Here is a 21,480-nt window from a genome sequence, read left to right on the forward strand (position 1 = left end):
TCAACATTTCCTGGAAGAAGAAGGAAGATAATCTTCCAAAAGCTATCTTACTCATTTTTTTATTTATTTCTCCTATTTTGTAGTGGAGATTAAGTTGGCTGAAAGGACTAGTTTTCAGCTTCCTCATTTTGACTTAACTTGTTTTTCTGGATTCCACCCTTGGGCTCTCCTTGGGGCCCAGCAATTTAGCCCAGTGAGACCATTTTGAAACAAACACCCATGTTTGGAACCCACCGTTGACACAACAACCTGAGTTATGTGGTGATTTCTAAAAGGATAAATAGATCCACCACTTTCCAGATTTCACAGAAGCCACCTCACTTGAAGCAGGCTGCCATGACCAGCCAGTCTCAGGGGATCCACCAGCTCCTTCAGGCAGAAAAAAGAGCAAAGGACAAGCTAGAGGAAGCCAAGAAGAGTAAGTCTCCATTCTGTCTGAACTATGAGGAATTTGTTACAAAACGGATGAGGTGGGGGCAGTGAAATAATATGCACCTTTAGCAGCAGGCAGACTCTGGTTCAAACCCTGGCTTCACTATAATCCCTCAGAATACTTTGGCCAATTCATTGAAACTACCCAGTCATATGTGCCTATGGCCATAGCAGGAACGAAATCCTCTAACTCAGAGCCTTTGGAGAGGTCATGTGCTAAATGAAATGGTAATGGACATTGAAGTTACGGGAAGACATGATCTTAAGTCTTGTCTCTGCAACTTCCTTAATGTTGCCACGCCTCAGTTTCTCAATATTGTGAAATGATTAAGAGATAGACAACTTCCAGAATGAATCTACTTACTAGTGAGAGAACTTGAGCAAGTTACTTACCCTCCGTACACATCGGTTTCTGTTGTGATAACAGTTAATAGCTTTTTCTCATCCTTCTTAATAATATTTTCATTTTATTATCATTTTCTAACTTTCTTTTTACTTAGCCATACATCTATATATTAGCACAGAAAGTTCTCAGTAAATGTCAACCCCCTTTCTACTCCCTTTGATATTCACAACTATGTGAATGAGATATTACTATTATTTCCATTTTATGTATGTAGAGACTAAAGTTCATTGTTTGCCAGAGTTCATATTTTAAAAATAGAAAACACACACAGGCACCACACTTAATCCTTATCTTATTTACTGCTCCTCGTGAAAACTCTTACTGCAGCAAAGACGAAAGGTGACGCTTAGATAAATTATGCAGCTTGCCCAAGGTCACACAGAGGGTAAAGGTTATAGACAAGATTTGTCAGAGTCTGATTTCCAAGCAAAGATCTTAACTGTACTATACAACATTTACATAATTTTTATTATGAATAAACTAACATATTGTTATCATTTCATATAACATATCATTTGACATAACATATCATTTCATATCACATCATTACTTAATCTATAACAATTTGTGTCATTTACCCTCTTCCTAATTATATGTCTTGCATCTGTAATTCGATTCAAAGTTCAACAAGACAGGAGCCATGTTTTTAAAATGTTGCTTATATGATTCTTTGGATGAATATAGTGATAGGAATAGAGTAGGTAGTGACAAAAGTTTGTTGAAATAGATTGAATGAGACGTATGAACAGTACATTATAATGCAATAGAGGAAGCCAGGAATGAAGCAGCATTCAATCCATGGTCCATTTTTGACCACAGGTAAAATCATTTTTATTTCCTAAGTTGATTTCCTGAGCAGTCAGCAATGTAGACACCAAAAACAACAAAAGGAAGACTCTATGTGGAAGGAACTAGAAGAGAAAAAGAAGAAGAAATTAAGACAAACTTTATCTACTTTTCCATTTCTTTATCTACAACAAACCATGCAAATGACTGCAAAATGGCATGAATGTAATTTCATAGAAAACAAAGCAGTCTTGGACCTGTTAGTTAAAGCAGTATAGATAATGTCCTTATCTTTTATTCAAATTTCTTTAACCACATTTAAAACTTCCAGAACAGAAGTTCAACTTATTTTAAGATGTTTTAATTATGTTGCCTTTGCTTCCTTATTATGGAAGTAACATAATTACAATATTGGACACATTAATCAATATTATCGAACAATCCAGATGGTTTTTACCAATAGTGTGTCTTTTCTCAAAGCCATTAGAGAAGAAAAGATTTGTGAATCATGCAAGTTGTTTGGAAGAGAGGACCCTCAAAACTATCTAGACTCAGATTTATATTTCTGTGTATGTCATTTAACATCTCTGAGTTTCACTCTTCATTTTTTAATAGAAATAGAAGATATTTTCTAAAAAATAGAAAAAATTCTATTTTTTAATAGAAATAGATTTATATATGATATATATAAATATCAGATATAAATAAAATATAAAATATACATAAAAGCTCTATGTATATCAGATATAGATATATATATATATACACATGTATATATATAACAAACTTGTTTCCTTTCCACCAGTGAATATGCTGTCCTTGGATAATTTTTCCTCAGAAGTCAGTATTGGTCAGTGTTAGAAAATATGTATTGTCTTATTTTTATACAAAACATTCATTTTTTTGCCAGTAACTTAAAGCCCTTGTGTACTTTGTCCCTTGGTCTTCAGTCATAAATATTCAAGCAAATATTCAATAAGTCATAGTAAATACCCAGGCCTTAAAAACATTTTGGAAAATATTTTTACAAATGTTATTTCCACAACCAACCTCTACCCTCGGTTTTACAGAGAAGGTCGGTCTGTCCCCTTTGCCACAGAAAGCACGGGCTTTGAGAACAGTTTTCCCCAGCTACAAGCTATTTTCTTCCACAGCTATCAGCAGGTAGCAGTGTGTGGCTACAACTTCAATTATTGTACCCATCATACTTACTTCTTAAGCATTCTGCAGCGAAATAAAATACTACCTTTTTTGCCTGGGATTTTGTAACTTCTCTCATTTCACTAGTTTTGTAAGTTATTTATTTAATTTAGTAAGTATTTATTGAGCACCTACTCTTTCCAAGCCACTTTGGTATGACACTAATGAGTAGACCTAGACTCTTCCTTCAGCAATGCTCATGAGATAAATGCATTAAATGAGCACAAAAAGGAGAAAGGAATAATGACATGAGAGATACAGACAGCCATTATTTTTATAAATCCACATATTTCACCTTTTTTTTTCCCCCATAAAGCAATTCATTTGAAAAATCTAACATATGAAGGCCGAACAGTTTCAGATGGTGAACACCATCATGGGAAGTCTGTGATCACTTTCTCTGTCTTAAATCCATTTATTTGAAAGCATCTCAGAAATTTGCATATAGAGTCTCTGCTAGAGAGGACTCCTGAATATATATCTAAAAGAAAGAAAAAGAGAGAGAGGGAAAGAGAGAGGGAAGGACACGGGGGTGGGGGTTTGAGGGAGAAACCAACAATTCACATGTTAATCATTTTAGAAAAATGCAAGATTAATAAGGTGGTGTATTTGTATATTATGCCGCAAAAATATTAATATATTCCATTAAATAGCACTGCCTGAGATCTCAGTGAAGTTGTTACCTAATACAATATAGGGTATAAATGTTTTGCCTTAAGGGATATAGATAAGGGTTTATAGACCCGATATATTAGGAATTCTCTGGAAGGCTGTAGGTCTGTGGATATGAAATATACAAGTCCCTACTCTCAAAACACTCGTCAGCCACGCTGTGGCTGGGGTGGGGTGGGGAGACATTGTGAAGACTTGAAAAGTTGGGATGTGAGGCAACAGAGTAGAAAAAGCATTGGCTTTTTCTTATGTTTCTGTGTATAAGTCATTTAGCATCTCTGAGATTTGCTCTTTTTTTTAAATAGAAATATAAGATATATATGATATATATAAATATCAAGGTTATACATATGGCCATGATGTTTTGAGGATCAGAACACTATACATAGTGTAGAGTGCAATCAAAAAAATCATTTTTATTTTTAACTAACATAATATGTATATTCATTTATTACTGTAAGTTGTAAAAATAAAGGAATGGAATAAAAGAACAGGATAAACCAGTTTCATTTCTTTTTACAACTGTCTCCAGTTCTGGGTCAGCTTTTCCTCTAATGAGGGAGACTTGAACTGCTTCTAGTAGGTGGCTGGTAAAACTCAGATATCTGTCTCTGTTCACTGATTACAGATAAGATTATTTTTGTTAGGCTTTTTAAAAGATTTTATTTATTTATTTGAGAGAGAAAGAACAAGCAGGGAAGAGTGACAGAGAGAGAGTAGCAGACTCCCTGCTAAGCAGGGAGTCTGACTTGGGGCTCCATCCCAGGACCCTGAGATCATGACCTGAGCCAAAGGCAGACACTTAACTGACTGAGCCACTCAGGCGCCCTAATTATATTTATTAGTTAAGACAAAAAAAAAAAAAACTTTTATGTGCAAAATAGCCTTGCTGTTTGGTTAAATTTAGACGGAATCACAGTAGGTTGGCACTATTTTAAATTACCTTATTTGAAGTTAACACCTTTTGCCTTAAAAATTGTTCATTAATTAAAGCATGAAAGTGAGTATGTTGGTCCAAGACGAGTTACATTTTTATAGCCAAACGTCAGACCTGCCCTGGAGCTCCAGGCGTGGGGAACTGAGCAGCTCCCCTCAGAATTCGATTAGAAAGTCAAGATATCATCATCAATAGGAGGAACAGAGACTTGTATTTCTCTGAAATACATGATGTTTTTACTTGTAATTACGACTTTCTTATGAGATCAGTATTTATTCCATTTACACCCATTGCAAACTTGGAAAACTCTACAGCTCTTATGAAATGCCCAAATGCACATGACTCCACATCACATAAAGAACGAATTCTTTCTGGAGGTGAACATAGCCGTTCTCACTAATAAACACTCAATCTGTCTACTTTGGCAGCTACTGAAGACAGTGTTTGTGTTTAACTCAAAATTACAACTTGCATGACAGGATATAGATCGAAAGATGTGATAAACAATGTAAACGTTCAAATCTGAATATGAGAAAAACTGAACAAGCAGGTATATTTAAAATGTACTAAAATGTTCTAAAAGCAATAGACAATCTTAATAAAAGTAAAGGACATACCCAGAATTTTCTACCAACATAAAACACGGTCAGTGCTCGCTTCCTAGAGCTGCTAGGCCTGGTCGCAAATTCAAGTTTGCCTCCTACTAGCTGGGTGAATTGGCCAGGTTACCTTCTTACCTCACTGTGACTCAGTTTCCTAGCCTCAGAATGGAGATAACAGTATCTGCCTCAAGGAGTTGTGATAATTCCCTGAGTTAATACCTATAAAAGACTTAAACCACCACGTGGCACGGAGCAGGTGCTCAATAAATGTTAGCTATGGATTTTCTTCTACTACCTAGTAAAAAGAATTCTGTTGAAAAGTACAGCAAAATAATAGAATCCTGCTAATTTGTTGAACACAGTCTTCTAGGAGGACCTCATTGAACTATACACAAATGCAAAATAAATTCCTAAGACAATATTTTGACTATCTACTTTGATGATACATCAGCTAATACAGTAATGCAGATTCATTTTTGTGGGTGTATAGAATGCCAGCCAATATTTTTTAAATCAGGTAATTGCCTATTTGTTTCCAAATATGCAGATATTCCAAATTATTTAAACAAACACCTTGATTTGATTTCATAAATTCTTCTCTATGCATGTGAATGCTTTGGTTCATGAAGACATGACTTTAAATAAACTAATAAAATAGAAGTTGCTGTATTAGAATTTCATGGCCCTGTCTTGGGGGTTTTGTGGGCCTGTAAATTTTTTCTCTTTCTTTACAGCCCACAGACTAATGGGGTATTTGTAAGTATATTGGGCTTTCATTTCTTCAAGTGGGTCATATTAAAATAACACCCACAGAACAGTTTCATCTAGTAATAGCATTTGATTATATCCAATCCAGGATCTACACAAAACTACGTATGATTTTTTTTTTTTAATGAGGAAAATACAAGTACAAAGAATAGCAAAGGAAATACCAAGAAAGCAAAGATATGAAATGAGAGGTTAGGGTCAGCAGGAAAACTCTATGCCAGTCACAGGTCCCAAAAGAGCGGTTGCTTCATTGTTTTCCTGGTGACATTACTTTTTCCAATGTTTGTATCAGGTGAGCAAAATAATAACATTCTTTGAACCACGTTGGTATTATCATAATATTAACAAACCCCTAAAGCCCAGGAAAGCTGTTGTCGCTTCTCTTCCGCATAGTATAACAGAATCAAAACAATTATTAGTCACAGATAGAAATCTCCAAACATTCCCAAAGTGTCCTTTGTTTTCCTACCAAGTCAAGGTAGCCTCTGTCCTGTTGATGCATATTATGGTCAGGTGGCTCATTCATTTGGATACCTACTCTTCCTACCATACTCCCATATCTGGCTTTGCTTTCCAATGCTCAACTGACATCATTGTTGCCTGGTTCTCACTGAGCCTGTGTATTGGTTTCCTACAGCTTCTGTAACAATTACCACATATGGGCTGGCTTAAAACAATGGAAGTGTATTATCTCACAGTTCTGAAGGCCAGAAGTCCAAATGCAAGGTGCTACAGAGCTGGTCCCTTCTGGAGGCACTAAGGGGTAATCTGTCTCGTGCCTCCGTCCTAGCCTCTGGGAACTGCAAGCAAGTCTTGGCATTCCTTGGTTTGCAGCTGCATATTTCCAATGTTTGCCTCTGTAATTACAACCTTCTTCCTTAGGTGTCTTTCCTGTGCCTCCATGTTTCTATGCCCAAATCTCCCACTCCTATAAGGACACCAGTTATCAGCTGTAGGCCCCATCTTAAATCAGTGTGACCTCATCTAACTTGATCACATCTGCAAACACTTAATTTCTAAATAAGGTCACATTCACAGGTACCGAGGGTAAGGATTTAAACATATCCTTTTGAAGGACACAGTTCAACTCACAACATCTTCTAATTGTCAAATCCACTTGACTATCTTGAGCCTTTATCTTCTTTGTTCCCCTTTGTAAGTGAAAAACTCAGTGAAAAAGTGAAAAACTGTATTCCCTGTGTTTACATTTTTTATTCCATTTTCTCCTGAACCCACTTTTTTCCTTTTTTTTTTTATGTGAATGTAGTTAACATACCATGTTACATTAGTTTCAGATGCACAGTTTAGTGATTCAATTTTTCTACATGTTATGCTGTGCTCACCACAAGTATAGCTACCATCTGTCACCATATAATGCTATTACAATATCATTGACTATATTCTTTATGCTGTGTCTTTTATTCTTGTGATATATTCATTCCAGAACTGGAAGCCTGTATCTCGCATTTCCTCTTCACCCATTTTGCTCATCCACCCACCCCTTTTCCCTCTGGCAACCACCATTTTGTTCTCTCTACTTGTGGGTCTAATTCTCCTTTTTGTTTATTTATTCATTTGTGGTTTTTTTATATTCCACATATGAGTGAAATCATATGGTATTTGTCTTTCTCAATCTTACTGATTTCACTTAGCATAATATCCTCTTTAATCAGACTTTTGTCCCTACAATTCCACCAAAGCTCCCTTTGCCAAGACCACAAACATTGCTAACCCATTTTTTAATTAAATGTCTCAGTCTCAACTGGAACCCTCTTTTATCTTTGAAACTCTTCCTTCATCTGACTTTGGGACACCACTTTCACGGTTGGCTTCCTGTCATCTTTCCAATCTCTAAAGTTGGGCTCCCAATTGGAACCTGTTTTTTTTTTCTCTATCTGGAGACACTTCCTATGTGATCCATTGGTTCTAAACACCAGCTGTATGAATGATGATTCCTAAACTTGATACTTCCCAGCCCTCATTGCTTCCTCACTCTCCAAATTCATGTAAACATCAGTTTTCTCACCATTGTCATTAGATGTTTAATAGGCATCTCAATTAAACTGCATTATTGACCCTATTCCCGAAATAAAATGTTGGATCACCATTGCCTTGTCTCTCATGTTTATCCATCAACTCTGCCTTCAAAGTATGTGTAACTTCTTTTTTCTTTTTTTTTAAAGATTTTATTTATTTATTTGACAGAGATCACAAGTAGGCAGAGAGACAGGCAGAGAGAGAGGGGGAGGCAGGCTCCCTGCTGAGCAGAGACCCTGATGCGGGGCTCGATCCCAGGACCCTGAGATCATGACCTGAGCCGAAGGCAGAGGCTTTAACCCACTGAGCCACCCAGGCGCCCCAAAGTATATGTAACTTCTTACCAACTCTTCTGCTACTTTACTATTTCCAGCAATCATTAACACTTATCTGAACTATTCCAACAGATTTCAAACTGGTCTTCTTTTTTCTCCCTTGCCCCTACAATCTATTCTCACCACACCAGCCAAAGAAATCCTTTTAAATCTTATATAGTATCACAGTACACCTTTGCTAAAAACCCTTCATGAATTCAGAATCTTAAGAAACAAAAGCTATATCATGCCCCAGGAGCTCTATGTGACCTGGTCCCACTACTACCTCTCTGGTATCATCTCCTAACATTCAATCGTCTCAATCATTTTGTTCCAGCCATGACAGCATTTTTGCCGTTTCTTGAGCATGTCACATACCCAGGGTATTTACATCTGTTGTTGACTCTGCTAGGAATGCTCTTGCCCTTTAGATATTTGCATGGCTAATTGTCTTATTCCTTCAGGTCTCTGCTCATATATCACTTCATCCAAAAGACACTACTTACCTAAATTAACACCCACCGTCTCTCTATCCCATAGGCTCTTTCTTCCTTCTTCTTGGTACTTACTGTCTCTACCATATCATACACTACCTGTTTTCTATCTCCCCTTCACATGTTCAGAATACAAGCTCCTTGAGAATAGAAAGTTTGTCTGTTTATGGTTTTCACTGCTGTGTTTACAGATCCAGAAACAGTGTGCAGCACATAGAGGATGTTTGATAATATTGGTTATTTAAATGTCTCTTTTTTTCCGTCCTCTGTAGCATTTGACACTGTGGCCACAACCTTCTTGAATGTTCATTTGGTTTCCCCTACTTCTCTGACCACTAATTCTCGGGCTCCTCCTGAGGGTCCTCTTCCTTTTCTCATATATGGAATGTTGGCATCCACTCAGATTGAGACCTTCGTTCTCTTTTCTCTTTATTCTGTACATACTCCTTTGGTTTCAGTCCAAATCCCATTGCTATGACAAGCACCCACACAATCCCAGATAACGGACACGCAGATCTTTGTCTCCACTTCAAAACTTGCTTCTGGATCCAAACTTGTCTGTCCAGATGCCCTCAATATCTCCACTTGGATGTCCTTAGGGAAGCCTACATTGGCTTCTCTAGTAACAGCCTCAGGACTGTTCCTCAAACTTATATTGTATTCCTTGTCTTTGTTCCTAACAAAAGGTCCCCAGAAACTGGACTTATTTTCCTAATAATGATTAAAAATTCAAATAGCTGTTCTTTTTCAAATATTTTATTTATATTTTTTCCTAATACATACAATGATTCATTCCAGTAGATTGTTAAATCTGTCTTATAGATGAGAAACTCAGGCTCAGGCACACTAACTTGCTCAAGTTTGCAAGGCTTCTAATATCTTATTTTAGTTGTGCTTAGTGTATAATTTCAGTTCTCTTCTGAAATGATAAATGAAATCTCATCTTCCTCATCACAAAACGATTCCAGAATCAATTTAACCATCCAGTCAACAGAACAGGGTTTTCTGCGTCTCAAAGCCTCATTGCATTTGGGATACTCAATTCACTTGGCGTCTCCTAACCACAAACCCAGGAAGAGTCCATCCCTGAGCATTGAGTGCCCTCCTCACTCCCACATACAGCTGAGTTTCAATCTGCCCAAATTGATTTTTTCTTTCTTTTCCCACAAATCCCCTGGAACTCAAACATCTTTCACTCTCTTTCCTTCCCACAAAATTTCCTGTAAGATATCTCAATAAGGGCATGTTGAATGTAAGACATATTTGCATGACAAGCCGCATGTTTAGAAATGAATGGGGTTATTAAGGTGCAGGTGTTTACAAAGAATGTCCGAAAGCATCTTAGAAAGGGTCACAGTGCCTTGTTCTAATCTCCGAAGTGAACTATTTGTCCTCATCGATGACCTGTCTAACAAAGTCCATTCAGCTCAATCATTCCCTCCTCAGAAGTTCTTCCCTGACGTCCCTTGGCAGCCTGCTCTGACACACACTCTACGTATCTGTGTTCTGTTGTTTGTATTTTTAACTTACTTTAATAACATAAGACATAACATGACTATTGGGGTGAATGGCAAGCACAAATTGTCTAGAACTTAAGTATACTGACTTCCATAAATTTGAGGGTTTTTAACTACCATGGAAGAAACAGAATCAAAATATACGTTCCATTTTTCATAATTTATTATATGTATTCTTCACAATTTTATGTATTTTATATTTTCCTCTTGGATGCCGGTTTATCATGCACACATTTCCAAATTACACTGTATTTATGCCAGCTGGAGGCAAGGATCATATCATATGCATTTCTCTAACCTCTGTGTGTAGCCGTATGCAGAACATACAGCAGGCGTTGGATAAACATTGAGTGAATAATGGATGGACAAATCAAAACCATCCCTTCCTGGACCACTCTGGAGCTTAGTAGTATTTAAAATCTGCTTTAGTAGTATTTAAAATCATCGTGCATAAGATAACCACATTTTCTAAACCAAACATTAGACCGTTTGGTCTCATAAACACATATGACCTTGTAGGAATTTTGGGACCAAACATTTGATTGTCTTATTTAAAATCTGGGCTGTCCCATAGGGTCACCCCTATGTTTGGTACAGAAAGTATTAAGAAATAAGAATATAAACCTAAATGCCACTTGAGTCACAGCAGCCATATACTTAATGCTTAAGAAGAAAGAGGTATAATATTAAAATTTGGAAATCTTCATACCGAGACAGAGAAGCAACCCAGAGGTTGATAAGAGTTGATTTGATGCATGCATTTTGCTTCACCTCGAGTGAAACAGCAGGCTTTAGGCTCCAGTTTCTTCCACTGGATTAAATCAGGTATAGCATATGCAGGCTCTCACACAGCGGCAGCTGCTGAGTCTGTCCAGAAAATGGCTGTGCCAGCAGCGATTTCCCTGTGGCTCTCTTATTTAATTGAATGAGAACCAGCAGGTGACTGGTGCCATGACGGGGGAATCACAGACACACTGTGAGCATGTCACTGTGTGATGGAGCTAATACACAGCCTTCTAAGTGGGGCACTGGATTCTGTTCAGGGAAGGTGCACACACAGAGGTTTTCCTATTATCATTATTATTATTATTATTATTATTATTTTAATGTACTAGAGTTGTGACTTTGAAACCAATATTTTTACATTTTATGTAATTAACATGGAGATGTTATGTAATTAACATGGACATAGTGATGTCTCGTGTAATTTATAAAGTGATTATGTACCTTCCAGCCCATTATTACTAAGAACATGTTAATATACCTTATGTATATTTCTGTCCTAATGTTAATGACAAGCAGTGATAAGAAAGAGAACTGGGATCAAGGAAGAGTTTCCCCTCCCAACATATTGTGTATTTGTTCTGTGAATAGTACGTGTTTGGTTGCCACAAAATGGTTAGAAATGGGGAGAATGAAGGCATCTGTATATATAAAATGATAATGAGCATTCATTCAGTAGGAAAAAGGTAAGCATTGCTGTTAATGTTCCATTAAGCCTCAAACATCAGAGAGCACTAATTTTCACCATACCTTGGATTTTTTAGGTAGTAAAGGCAAAGCTAACTATTTGATCTGAATGAGGTTTACTCGGTACTACTCAAGGACAAGAGGCATTAAAAGAGACCCATGTCAATTTATAACTCAGTGAATCTATCTTCATAGAATAAATGGAATATATAGACAGCAACTAGCAAAGCAACTCATGCTTAGCAGGGAGAGAAATTTAGAAACCATTTACACTCAAATGTTACAAAGATGTATAAAAATAAATTCATATAAAAACATGTACGTGGATGACAGAAGTTTATGTTAAGATTTTCTTGCTACTTAATAAGAACACACTTATTTAGTTCAAAGTCTACACAAAATAACAGTTGACAAAAATTATAAATAAAAGCTTGAGACATTATCAGAGAATGTTAAATAAGTGAAAGAATGGAGGCATTTAAGTGAAATTAGAAGACAAGAGATTCAGATAAAAAAAACGTTAATACAGTTCAGAGTTTCTTTAAAGTTTTAATGATCACAAAGCATTAAGACCTAACCCCCTGAAGGTGATGGGTGCTGGGGGCATAGTAACAATTAATATTAGCCTGTAAGCCCCCAAATTTACTCTGGTTGTCAAAATAAGTCATGTGCTTGGTTAATGATCCCCCCAGCATTGTGTTTGTCTGAAACTTTCATCTACATTGCTGTCTGCTGGCTTAAGGCTTACACCTTTGCTCTTAATAAAAGAAAAGAGAGCTATTTAACTAAATCTCCTAACCATTAAAAACAATTGGTTTTACAGCCACTTTCAAGTCCCCCTCAGAGAAAGCTACTACAAAAAAAAAAAAAAAAAACAAAAAAAAAAAAACACACTTTGATGTGTTGTGGGGCTTAATCAGACATTCTAGAGTCAACAAATGCTAAGAAAAAAAAACTCACTAAAATGCTTTAAAAAATTGTAAGTCAGTTTGATAGAGTCTGAGTTGCATGTTTGTAGTGCTTTTGGAGATCTGCCAGTGCTAAATAGGATCCAGTTGGTGGGGACTGAAGGATTCCTGGCAGCAAATCAGGACAGAAAATCTGACCAAATAATGTCTTTCCGAATAACTGACAGCTAAAATCTGTTCTCTGGCTGTTACTGCTGTGAGTAAATGGGCAGATATTTTATTTAAACACGTAAGTGTGAAAGAAAGTTGTCATTTCCATATTCTGGAAAATCCAATCGAAAAAAACAAGGTATTTTTCAATATTGTTTTTTAATGAAGTTTGCCAATTTTAGGAACATTTATCAAGAAAATAAGGTAGACTTCACCGATTTTTTCTTCTTAGAAATCAAGTTTGAAATTCCATGTCTATTTAAAAAAAAAAAAATTCTTTCTATGCCACTGTTCATATTCAGGAAAAGAGAAGCGACTGAAGCAAGCTAAAGAAGAAGCTATGGCAGAAATTGACCAGTACAGAATGCAGAGAGATAAGGAGTTCAGACTGAAACAATCTAAGGTAAACAAGAAAGGAAACACAGCTTTTTTTTTTAATGCGGCATAGACGATAATATATTGATATTCGAAAGGTATAATTCAAAATATCAAGGGGGAAAAATACACTGGATTGAGCAGGTGCAGTTCAACTAACTTGAACATCAAACTAAATCTTACACATTCTAGAATTACTGACTTTACACTTTCACTTTCAAGGTTTTTTTGATTTGACATAGAAAGTGTCAATCAATAGTTAATATCTACTCTATGGTGCCCATTAAAAACTGTATTTTCAAATATTCAAATTGAAGGGCCTCGTTGAGTATTATTCCTACCACAGATTATTGAATAACACATTTTATTAAGAAAAACAGTTCACAAAACGTATTTTTTTGTTTATCAACATTCACCACTAAAATCAATAAAAAGAGTTGTACATCGTTACAGAATGAGTTTGTTAAGCCACATCTACTTTGGAGAATTCAAGATTTACAAATGACCAAAGTAGATACTGTTGCATATTGCTGAAAAGTCTCCTGGTATTTTTTTAAATTATTTCCTCTTTAACAGTCTGGTTTCATTCAACAAATCTTTCATGAAAATATTTTTTAAAGGGTTTTTCCTCCACTAACATTTTCCAAATATCTACAGTTTACAGTAAAAAAAAATAAATAAATAAGCACACGATATTTTCAGAACCAACATCCTCCCTTCTGTGTTGCAACATGGAGTAAAAAAAATTATTAAATTCCATGTGTTATAAACTAAAGTTTATATGATATGGGTTTTTTTTTTCTTTAGTAGGAACATAAATAAAGACTGACACTGCAAGATGAACTACAAGCACTTTGGAAATCCCCTTATTTACAACTTTTATTTTGGTGGGTGTGGATGTGAGACTCGTAGAGGATCAGGTAAATTGAATCCCATGGTAGGAAAAACTTTTCCAGTGACCTCTTTCTTTTTTCTCAATATTTTCTTTGGAGATGTCGTTTATTTATTTGACACAGAGAAAGAGAGAGCATGAGCACAGGAGGGGCAGAGGGAGAGGGAGAAGCCAACACCCTGCTGAGCAGGGAGTCCATTTGGGTCTCTATCCCAGGACTCTGGATCATGATCTGAGCCAAAACCAGAAGCTTAACCAACTGAGCCACCCAGGTGCCACCAGTGGGTTCTTTCTTAACATAAAAATTCCTTCCTAGGGGCGCCTGAGTGGCTCAGTGGGTTAAAGCCTCTGCCTTCGGCTCAGGTCATGATCCCAGAGTCCTGGGACTGAGCCCCACATCGGGCTGCCTGCTCCACAGGGAGCCTGCTTCCTCTTCTCTCTCTCTCTGCCTGCCTCTCGCTTTACTTTTGATCTCTGTCAAATAAATAAATAAAATCTTAAAAAAAAAAAGTCCTTCCTAGAGTAAAGTGGACCATTCAACTAAAATAAGTTTTTCTTATCAATATTTTTATTTATTTTTTTTTTTTATTTATTTGTCAGAGAGAGAGAGGAGCGAGAGTGAGCACAAGTAGACAGAGTGGCAGGCAGAGGCAGAGGGAGAAGCAGGCTCCCTGCCGAGCAAGGAGCCCAATGTGGGACTCGATCCCAGGACGCTGGGATCATGACCTGAGCCGAAGGCAGCTGCCCAACCAACTGAGCCACCCAGGCGTCCCAATTCTTATCAATATTTTTAAAAAGGCATCATAAAATCCAAAGTGTATACGTGTGTATACACCCCTCCGTGATTGGCTCTTGGGTATCTCTCTAACTGGTCAGTTCTGAAAATGTCATGCACTTACATTTTACTGTGAACCATAGATATTTTTTAAATGATAGTGTAGGGAAAAGCATTTCTTTATGTTTTTATGAAAAATTCATTGAAAGAAGCCAGTCAATTGAAAAAGAAATCATAAGGAAATAGGAGAACACTTTCCAGCAAGCAATGTGCAATAATATCTGCTAGGGTCATTTGTAACATTTTCTATTACCTTTGCCTCTGCTCGATTCTAGCCATATCTGCTTTCCCATTCTTCCCCAGACTGAACGCGCCACCTCCAACGGCACCTTTACACACGCTTTATTTCCTCCCTGGAATCATCTTCTTTCAGACATTTTCATCCTTCTTTGATCTCTATTCATTTGTTAACTCCTCTTTCTGATCGCCTTATTTAAAATTGTGTCTCTCATTCAAAAAAGAAATTCCCCATTATAGTCATATCATGTATCATTTACATTTTTTATTGCCTATCTTTCCTTCTGAACTGTAACACCAAAATGGCAGAGTCTATGTTTTGTTCTCTGTTACTTTCCCCTGTGATGAAATAGTGTCTGCTCCATAGTAAGCCCACAATAAATATTCATTGGGAGAATGGATAAATAACATTTCTTCTGTACCTGAGATAATAGTCATCCTTAATGCCAACCAGCATTTATTATTCCAGGCAGAATATTTCTGATGTACCTATTTCTATTTTTAAGTAATAACGAGACTGACTGTAATTTTAGAAAGTAGTTGGGTTAGATCTCTTGAAATATTATATCTCCAGAAAGATCTCATAAGACGTAAATCTGGTTCAGGGTATTTGTTCTCTGCTTTGGAAAATAATTAAAACTCTTCATGGCTGTCATAATTAGAGCTCTAAGCCAATTTTCCAGCGAGTTGATCAAAAGCTCACATAGAAAGGTTAACAGGTTTAGGCCTCCGCTACTTCAAGCATATTGTAAAACCATTAGCACAAGATATTCTTTCCTTGGTATGACCTCCATATGTCAGACATATTGCTATTCCAGTTAAATCTCATCATCATTAACCCAGGGCAAGTAGGAGGTCTGGGAGGAGACCCAGGAAGCCAGTTTCCTGCCTGCTGTCACTTTTTTTAGTTGCGTCTTTTAGCTCCTGTTAATGTATGTGTTCTTTCAATTCCCCTGATGTATCAACAGAAACAGGTATCCCAGTGTGGGTTGTTTATCAACAAATATTGTTTTATTAAAGATTTATTTATCCCTTGCTTGTCATTGCTACCGGATATAATTTCTTCACCGAAAGAAGATATTACATGGCTAAAAGGAAATCTGGACTACAGTGGAAACATGAAATCTCTTATTAACGCAGGTAGAAGTTAGATGGACTATGAATCTAAACAGAAGACATGAAAACAGTTTCCTGGGGCATATTGAAGACTTCTGTATCTTTCATCTTTCTTCCTGAATCCATATCATGAAAACATTTGTTTTCTTAAAACAACCATAGATTGAGAATGCAAAACTGTGATTTCCTTATGATAGTGGGACCCAAAAACCTCTGCTTTCTCCTTAAAAAAAAAAAAAAAGTTTTATTTATTCTATTTGAGAGAGAGTGAGTGTGTGAGTGGGGATGAGGGGAGGAAGGAAAGAATTTCCAGTCAGACTCTCCACGGAGTGCAGAGAGCGACGCAGGGGCTCAATCCCACAACTCACGTGATCATGACCTGAGGTGAAACCAAGAATCAAATGTTTGACCAACTGAATCACCCAGGCACACCTCTCTGTTTTCTCTCAAACAGGAACATTTGAACAATTTGTAAAGAAACATACTGAATGCTGAAAGATTTCACAAACACCATCAGTCATTTAGCTGTAAATCTAATAAGCATCAATCTCAATATTGAAGTTTTGAAAATTAACAGGAAGAAGTCCTTAAAGGGAATCCTTTGATGAAGTGTACCACCACATGTCACACAATTATCAACTTTTAACTTATGTAGTGTCCCAGACATTCAGATAGCAGACTTCTGCCAACAAGAGCAGCAGAATGCAGATGATAAGTTCTCTGTAATGCGTTCTCTGTAATACGTTCTCTGATCATCCTACTCAGTTCAACAAATATGCACTGAGCATCTACTATGCTCTAAGCAGTGTTAGAGAGACTTACAATACATCAGTGGACAAGGTGACTGATCTTTCGTGGAGCTTATATTCATTCCTTTACTCTCCTGGATGGCTTCAATCCACACTGTCTGCATATATAAAGGTATAGAATTCTTCCTGAGGAAGGCCATTTAAAATAGTATATGGTACCAGAGGAGAGGTGGGTGGGTGAAGGGTGTTAAGTGTACATTTATCTTAATGAGCACTGAGCAATATATAGAATTGTTGAATCACTGTATTGTATACCTGAAACTAATATAACTATAGTTAACCAATATTAACTATACTGGAATTAAAGTTTAAAATAAAGTAAAAAATATAATAAAACAGTATATGGTTGGTTACTGGTAGAACAATTCAATATAGAACTATAGAAATTCAAATTACTGCACATCAAATAAACTCAAAATAATATTTTATTTAACTATTCAGGATGAGACATGGACTATGGGCTACTTTTTAAGGGCATTCCAATGTTTCTGAAAGTATAAAATGGATTAAAAAATTTAAAAGCACAAGGAACATAATCAGTGAAAATTCATAAAAATCACTGACATTTACTGATCAGTTGCTTAGGGCTAAGCTCCTTGCTATGTACCATCTATACTATAATCCTCTCAGAAAATCATCATATTGTCTTAGAGAAAAGCACATGAAGAATACAACTAATAGTAGTAGCTGCCATCTGTGCCTTAGACTTGTACTGTCAAAAATGGTGGCCACTTCACCTATAGCTAAGAAACACTCATAATGTAGCTAGTCTATGTGTGGAGGAAGATGGGTGGATAACTGGGTGATGGGCATTAAGGAGGGAATGTGATGTAATGAGCACTGGGTGTTATATACAACTGATGAATCACTGAACACTACCTCTGAAACTAATAATACACTGTATGTTAATTAATTGAATTTAAATAAAATAAAATTAAATTTTTAAAAAATTTAGCTAGTCCCCATTAAGATGTTCTATAAGTATAAAACATATACCAGATTATGAAACTTAGTATGGAAAACAACAATGCAATAATTTTATACTGATTGTTCATCAAAATAATATTAAGAATACATTAAATTAAATAAAATATGTCATTAAAATCAATTTTGTCTTTTTTAAGTTAAATTAAATTTTTAATTAAGATTAAAAAGTCACCTTTTTAATGTGACTCTGTAAAATTTAAAATTACTTCTATGGCTTGTTGGGACACCTGGGTGACTCAGTTGGTTAAGTGACTGACTTGATTGTGGCTCAGGTCATGATCTCAGGGTCACGAGATAGAGCCCCATTGTGGACTCCCTACTCAGCAGGGAGTCTGCTTGAGCTTCTCTCTCCTGTTCCTCCCCCCACTTTCACACTCTCTCTCTCAAATAAATAAATAAAATCTTTTTAAAAAATTTACATATATGGCTTGCTTTGTGAGTCATGTTACGTTTCTATTGGACAATGCTGAAATAAAGAACCTAAATTGAAATGAACTTTTTCAAGGGCCTACCGAATAGTTCAGTGCTCATTACATCACATGCCCTCCTGTTTTTAACACTGTTCCAAAAAATAGATAATAATTTTATAATAGTTTGTCTTATACATTTTTCAACACTAAAGAAGTTGGATTTAAGACTTTTTTTTGAGTTTGGTAGACTCTCAATTAAGATAGTGGGTTTAGAGGGAAAAATAGATTTTGGTAAAATAATTTTGGTAAGTAGTTCTCCTCCATTTTTAGACTTCTTCTTAGCAAGGGAAATTTAGTCCATATGTCTCTGCTCCTTGTATTCTCACTTATCAAAATGTTATTTTATAAAAGTTATTTGATGTCTTAGAAGCTAGTTTTCCTTAAGTGATTTTCTTTGAACTGGGAAGCCCTTATTGCATGGAGTATAAACAGAAAAGAACTTGAAACTGATGGCCTCAGTTGCATTTGATTTCAAGTGTAGGACCTAGAAAGATAATTCGAATTCTAGAATTTAAAATAGTCTTACGAAGTAGAAGTCAATCATTAGCGCAGTCTCTTGGATTGAACTAAATGCAAACCTTCTTTGTGTGTAAACACTCACAGAAGAGAAAAACAAATAAAAACCAGCTGTGTCACCTTAACAATACTGTTTAAGAAAGGCTGAGTTTACAAAGGAGATAAATTAGGAGTTGACTGTTTGCTTAGCAAAGGATAACTTTACAAAGGGTTTCACTGCAGAATCCCTTTAAATTAGCAATTCCCTGGTGAAATTTTATTTTGGTCAAGTCTCTTGGAGATAATGGGAAATACTGGGAAACCCTGCCAATGAGAGAACAACCAGAAAGATTTATTAAGCTGCATCTAAAAATATAATGTAACTAAATGGACACGTATATCTTAAGTTGAAATTCAATTTATATTAAAATTTTCAAAATTGTATCTGTTACCCAAAAAGAGATAACTATACATGCCAAAGTATCGTACTGGGCATGTTGTGGCTATATCTTCCTGAAAAACAGCAATCAGTATATATTTTAAAAATTGGCAAACCAGTTATTTGCTCTTTAAAAATCAGCAGAATGGGTGAAATAATGTCTTTCAACTTTATTTTCCAGATTTTTAATTCAGAAAAGTAAACCACGGGGAAGATACAGGAACTGAATTGAACCTATTATAAATATGTGAAAAATGTAATACATGAAAAAACTTCTGAGTGTGTTATAATGATTGTGAATGTGCCTTCAATCTGTACTGTGTAGAGACCAGCCTCAAAACAGAAGTAACTGACCATGGCTTTTCATTCTTTAGGAATATTTATCTGTCTCACTTATGGTAGTGGTGGTTGTATCCATTCTCTGAGAAACTTCTGGAAAAATAACACATAAGATGTACACCACAGAACAATCATTAATAAATAACACAAAAAAAGTTTAACTAGTAAAACAATTACACTTTAAAATGATACATAGCATGGTGAATTCTCTCTGTTTTATTTTGTCAGATAATGGGCTCTCAAAGTAATCTCTCAGAAGAAGTAGAAGAGCAAACACAAGGGAAGATAAAAGAACTGAATGGAAGCTACAACAAATACATGGAAAGTGTGTTGAAGCAGCTTTTGAACACTGTTTGTGATGTGAAGCCAGAAATCCATGTAAACTACAGAGCCACCAACTAAATGGGCACCCTACTGTTCAATAAAAGCTATATGCATGCCACCTGGTTGCTTATGGTTATTAAGCTTATTAATGGGTTATATCTTATAATCCATATATTATAATATAATGGATTATTATAATCCCTATATATTATATAACATATAATCCATATGTTAAAGTAGAATGGATTATATATTATATATATTATATATGTATATTAATTAATAAGCTTAATGCTTATTAAGAAACTTGAAATGTAAATCTCATATTTACTAGATATCTACAGATTTCAGTGTGACATAATTCACAAAAGAGCACTGAATTTAAAAACAAACAAACAAAAAGTTGCTACATCTTTCTCGCTAACAGGCATGACTTGTCATTCAATGTGGAGTAAATCAAACATGCAAAGTAACATATTTTTTGACACTTGGCAGAAAAACATGAACCTGGCCACTTTTTAGTGAATATGTGGTTTTAAAAAAGTGCTTCTTTTTAACAATTTACAATTTTTTTTCTTTGTTGTAGTTGTTAAAAGATCATTTTTAAAGGAAGATTTATATCTCATGCAGGTATAAAAGGAACGGACGTCAAAGATTTTATTTAAGTCATTAATCCATGAGGAAACCAGTAAGATGTTACCACTAGTTCAAAGAAGAATACTAAGAATGTCAGAGATAGAGAAATGAGAGATAATAGATGATAGGTAGAAAGAGAGAGTGAGATGATAGAGAAAGAGAAATGGGTTGGTTGTGTAAACATCCTTTCTGCCTATCAGATATTCTTCTCTTTCAACTATTCTTTAAAAGAAAAAGAAATGATAATTAAATGAGCTGCTCGCATAGATGTTTAGGTTTAAAGAACAAACAAACAAACAAAAATGGTCCCAGGAGGTGTTATTGTTATATGCTATGAATTGAATATTTGTGTTCCCCCAAAGTTTATATGTTGAAATCTAATTCCCAGGGTCATGGTAGCTGGAGGTGGGCCTTTTGGCAGGTAATTAAGTCATGAGGGTGGAGCCCTCGTGACTGGAATTAGTGCCCCTATAAGAAGAGGCCAGAGAGTCAGTTCATTCACTCTCTGTCATGTGAGGATAGGAGAAGCTGGCAGTGTGCACCCTGGAAGAGGGTTCTCACCAGAACCTGAACATTTTGGCACCCTGCTTTCAGACTTCCAGCCTCTAGAACTAAGAAAAATAAATTTTCTGTTATTTATAAACCATCCACTCTGTGTGGCACTTGGTTATATCAGCCCCCCATACTGCTACAGACACCATCTAAACAGCAATAGCTAAATTCTTGTTAAGTACCAGGAACTTGAGGTACCATGTATAATTATCTCAATCCCA

The 21,480-nt window shown here is 35.9% G+C and overlaps 1 protein-coding gene across 1 annotated transcript; it reads left to right on the plus strand.

Annotated features, from left to right (window-relative positions):
• Positions 1-336: 336 nt before the first annotated feature.
• Positions 337-20,149, plus strand: ATP6V1G3 (ATPase H+ transporting V1 subunit G3; the record flags this gene model as incomplete). Its single annotated transcript, XM_080825074.1, has 3 exons — positions 337-418; positions 13,056-13,156; positions 19,976-20,149. 3 exons carry the CDS (start codon positions 337-339, stop codon positions 20,147-20,149), a joined length of 357 nt encoding a protein of 118 aa, XP_080681200.1.
• Between the last annotated feature and the right edge of the window lie 1,331 nt (positions 20,150-21,480).

The sequence above is a fragment of the Martes martes genome, assembly GCF_963455335.1.
Source record: "Martes martes genome assembly, chromosome: 15".
Taxonomy (NCBI): domain Eukaryota; kingdom Metazoa; phylum Chordata; class Mammalia; order Carnivora; family Mustelidae; genus Martes; species Martes martes.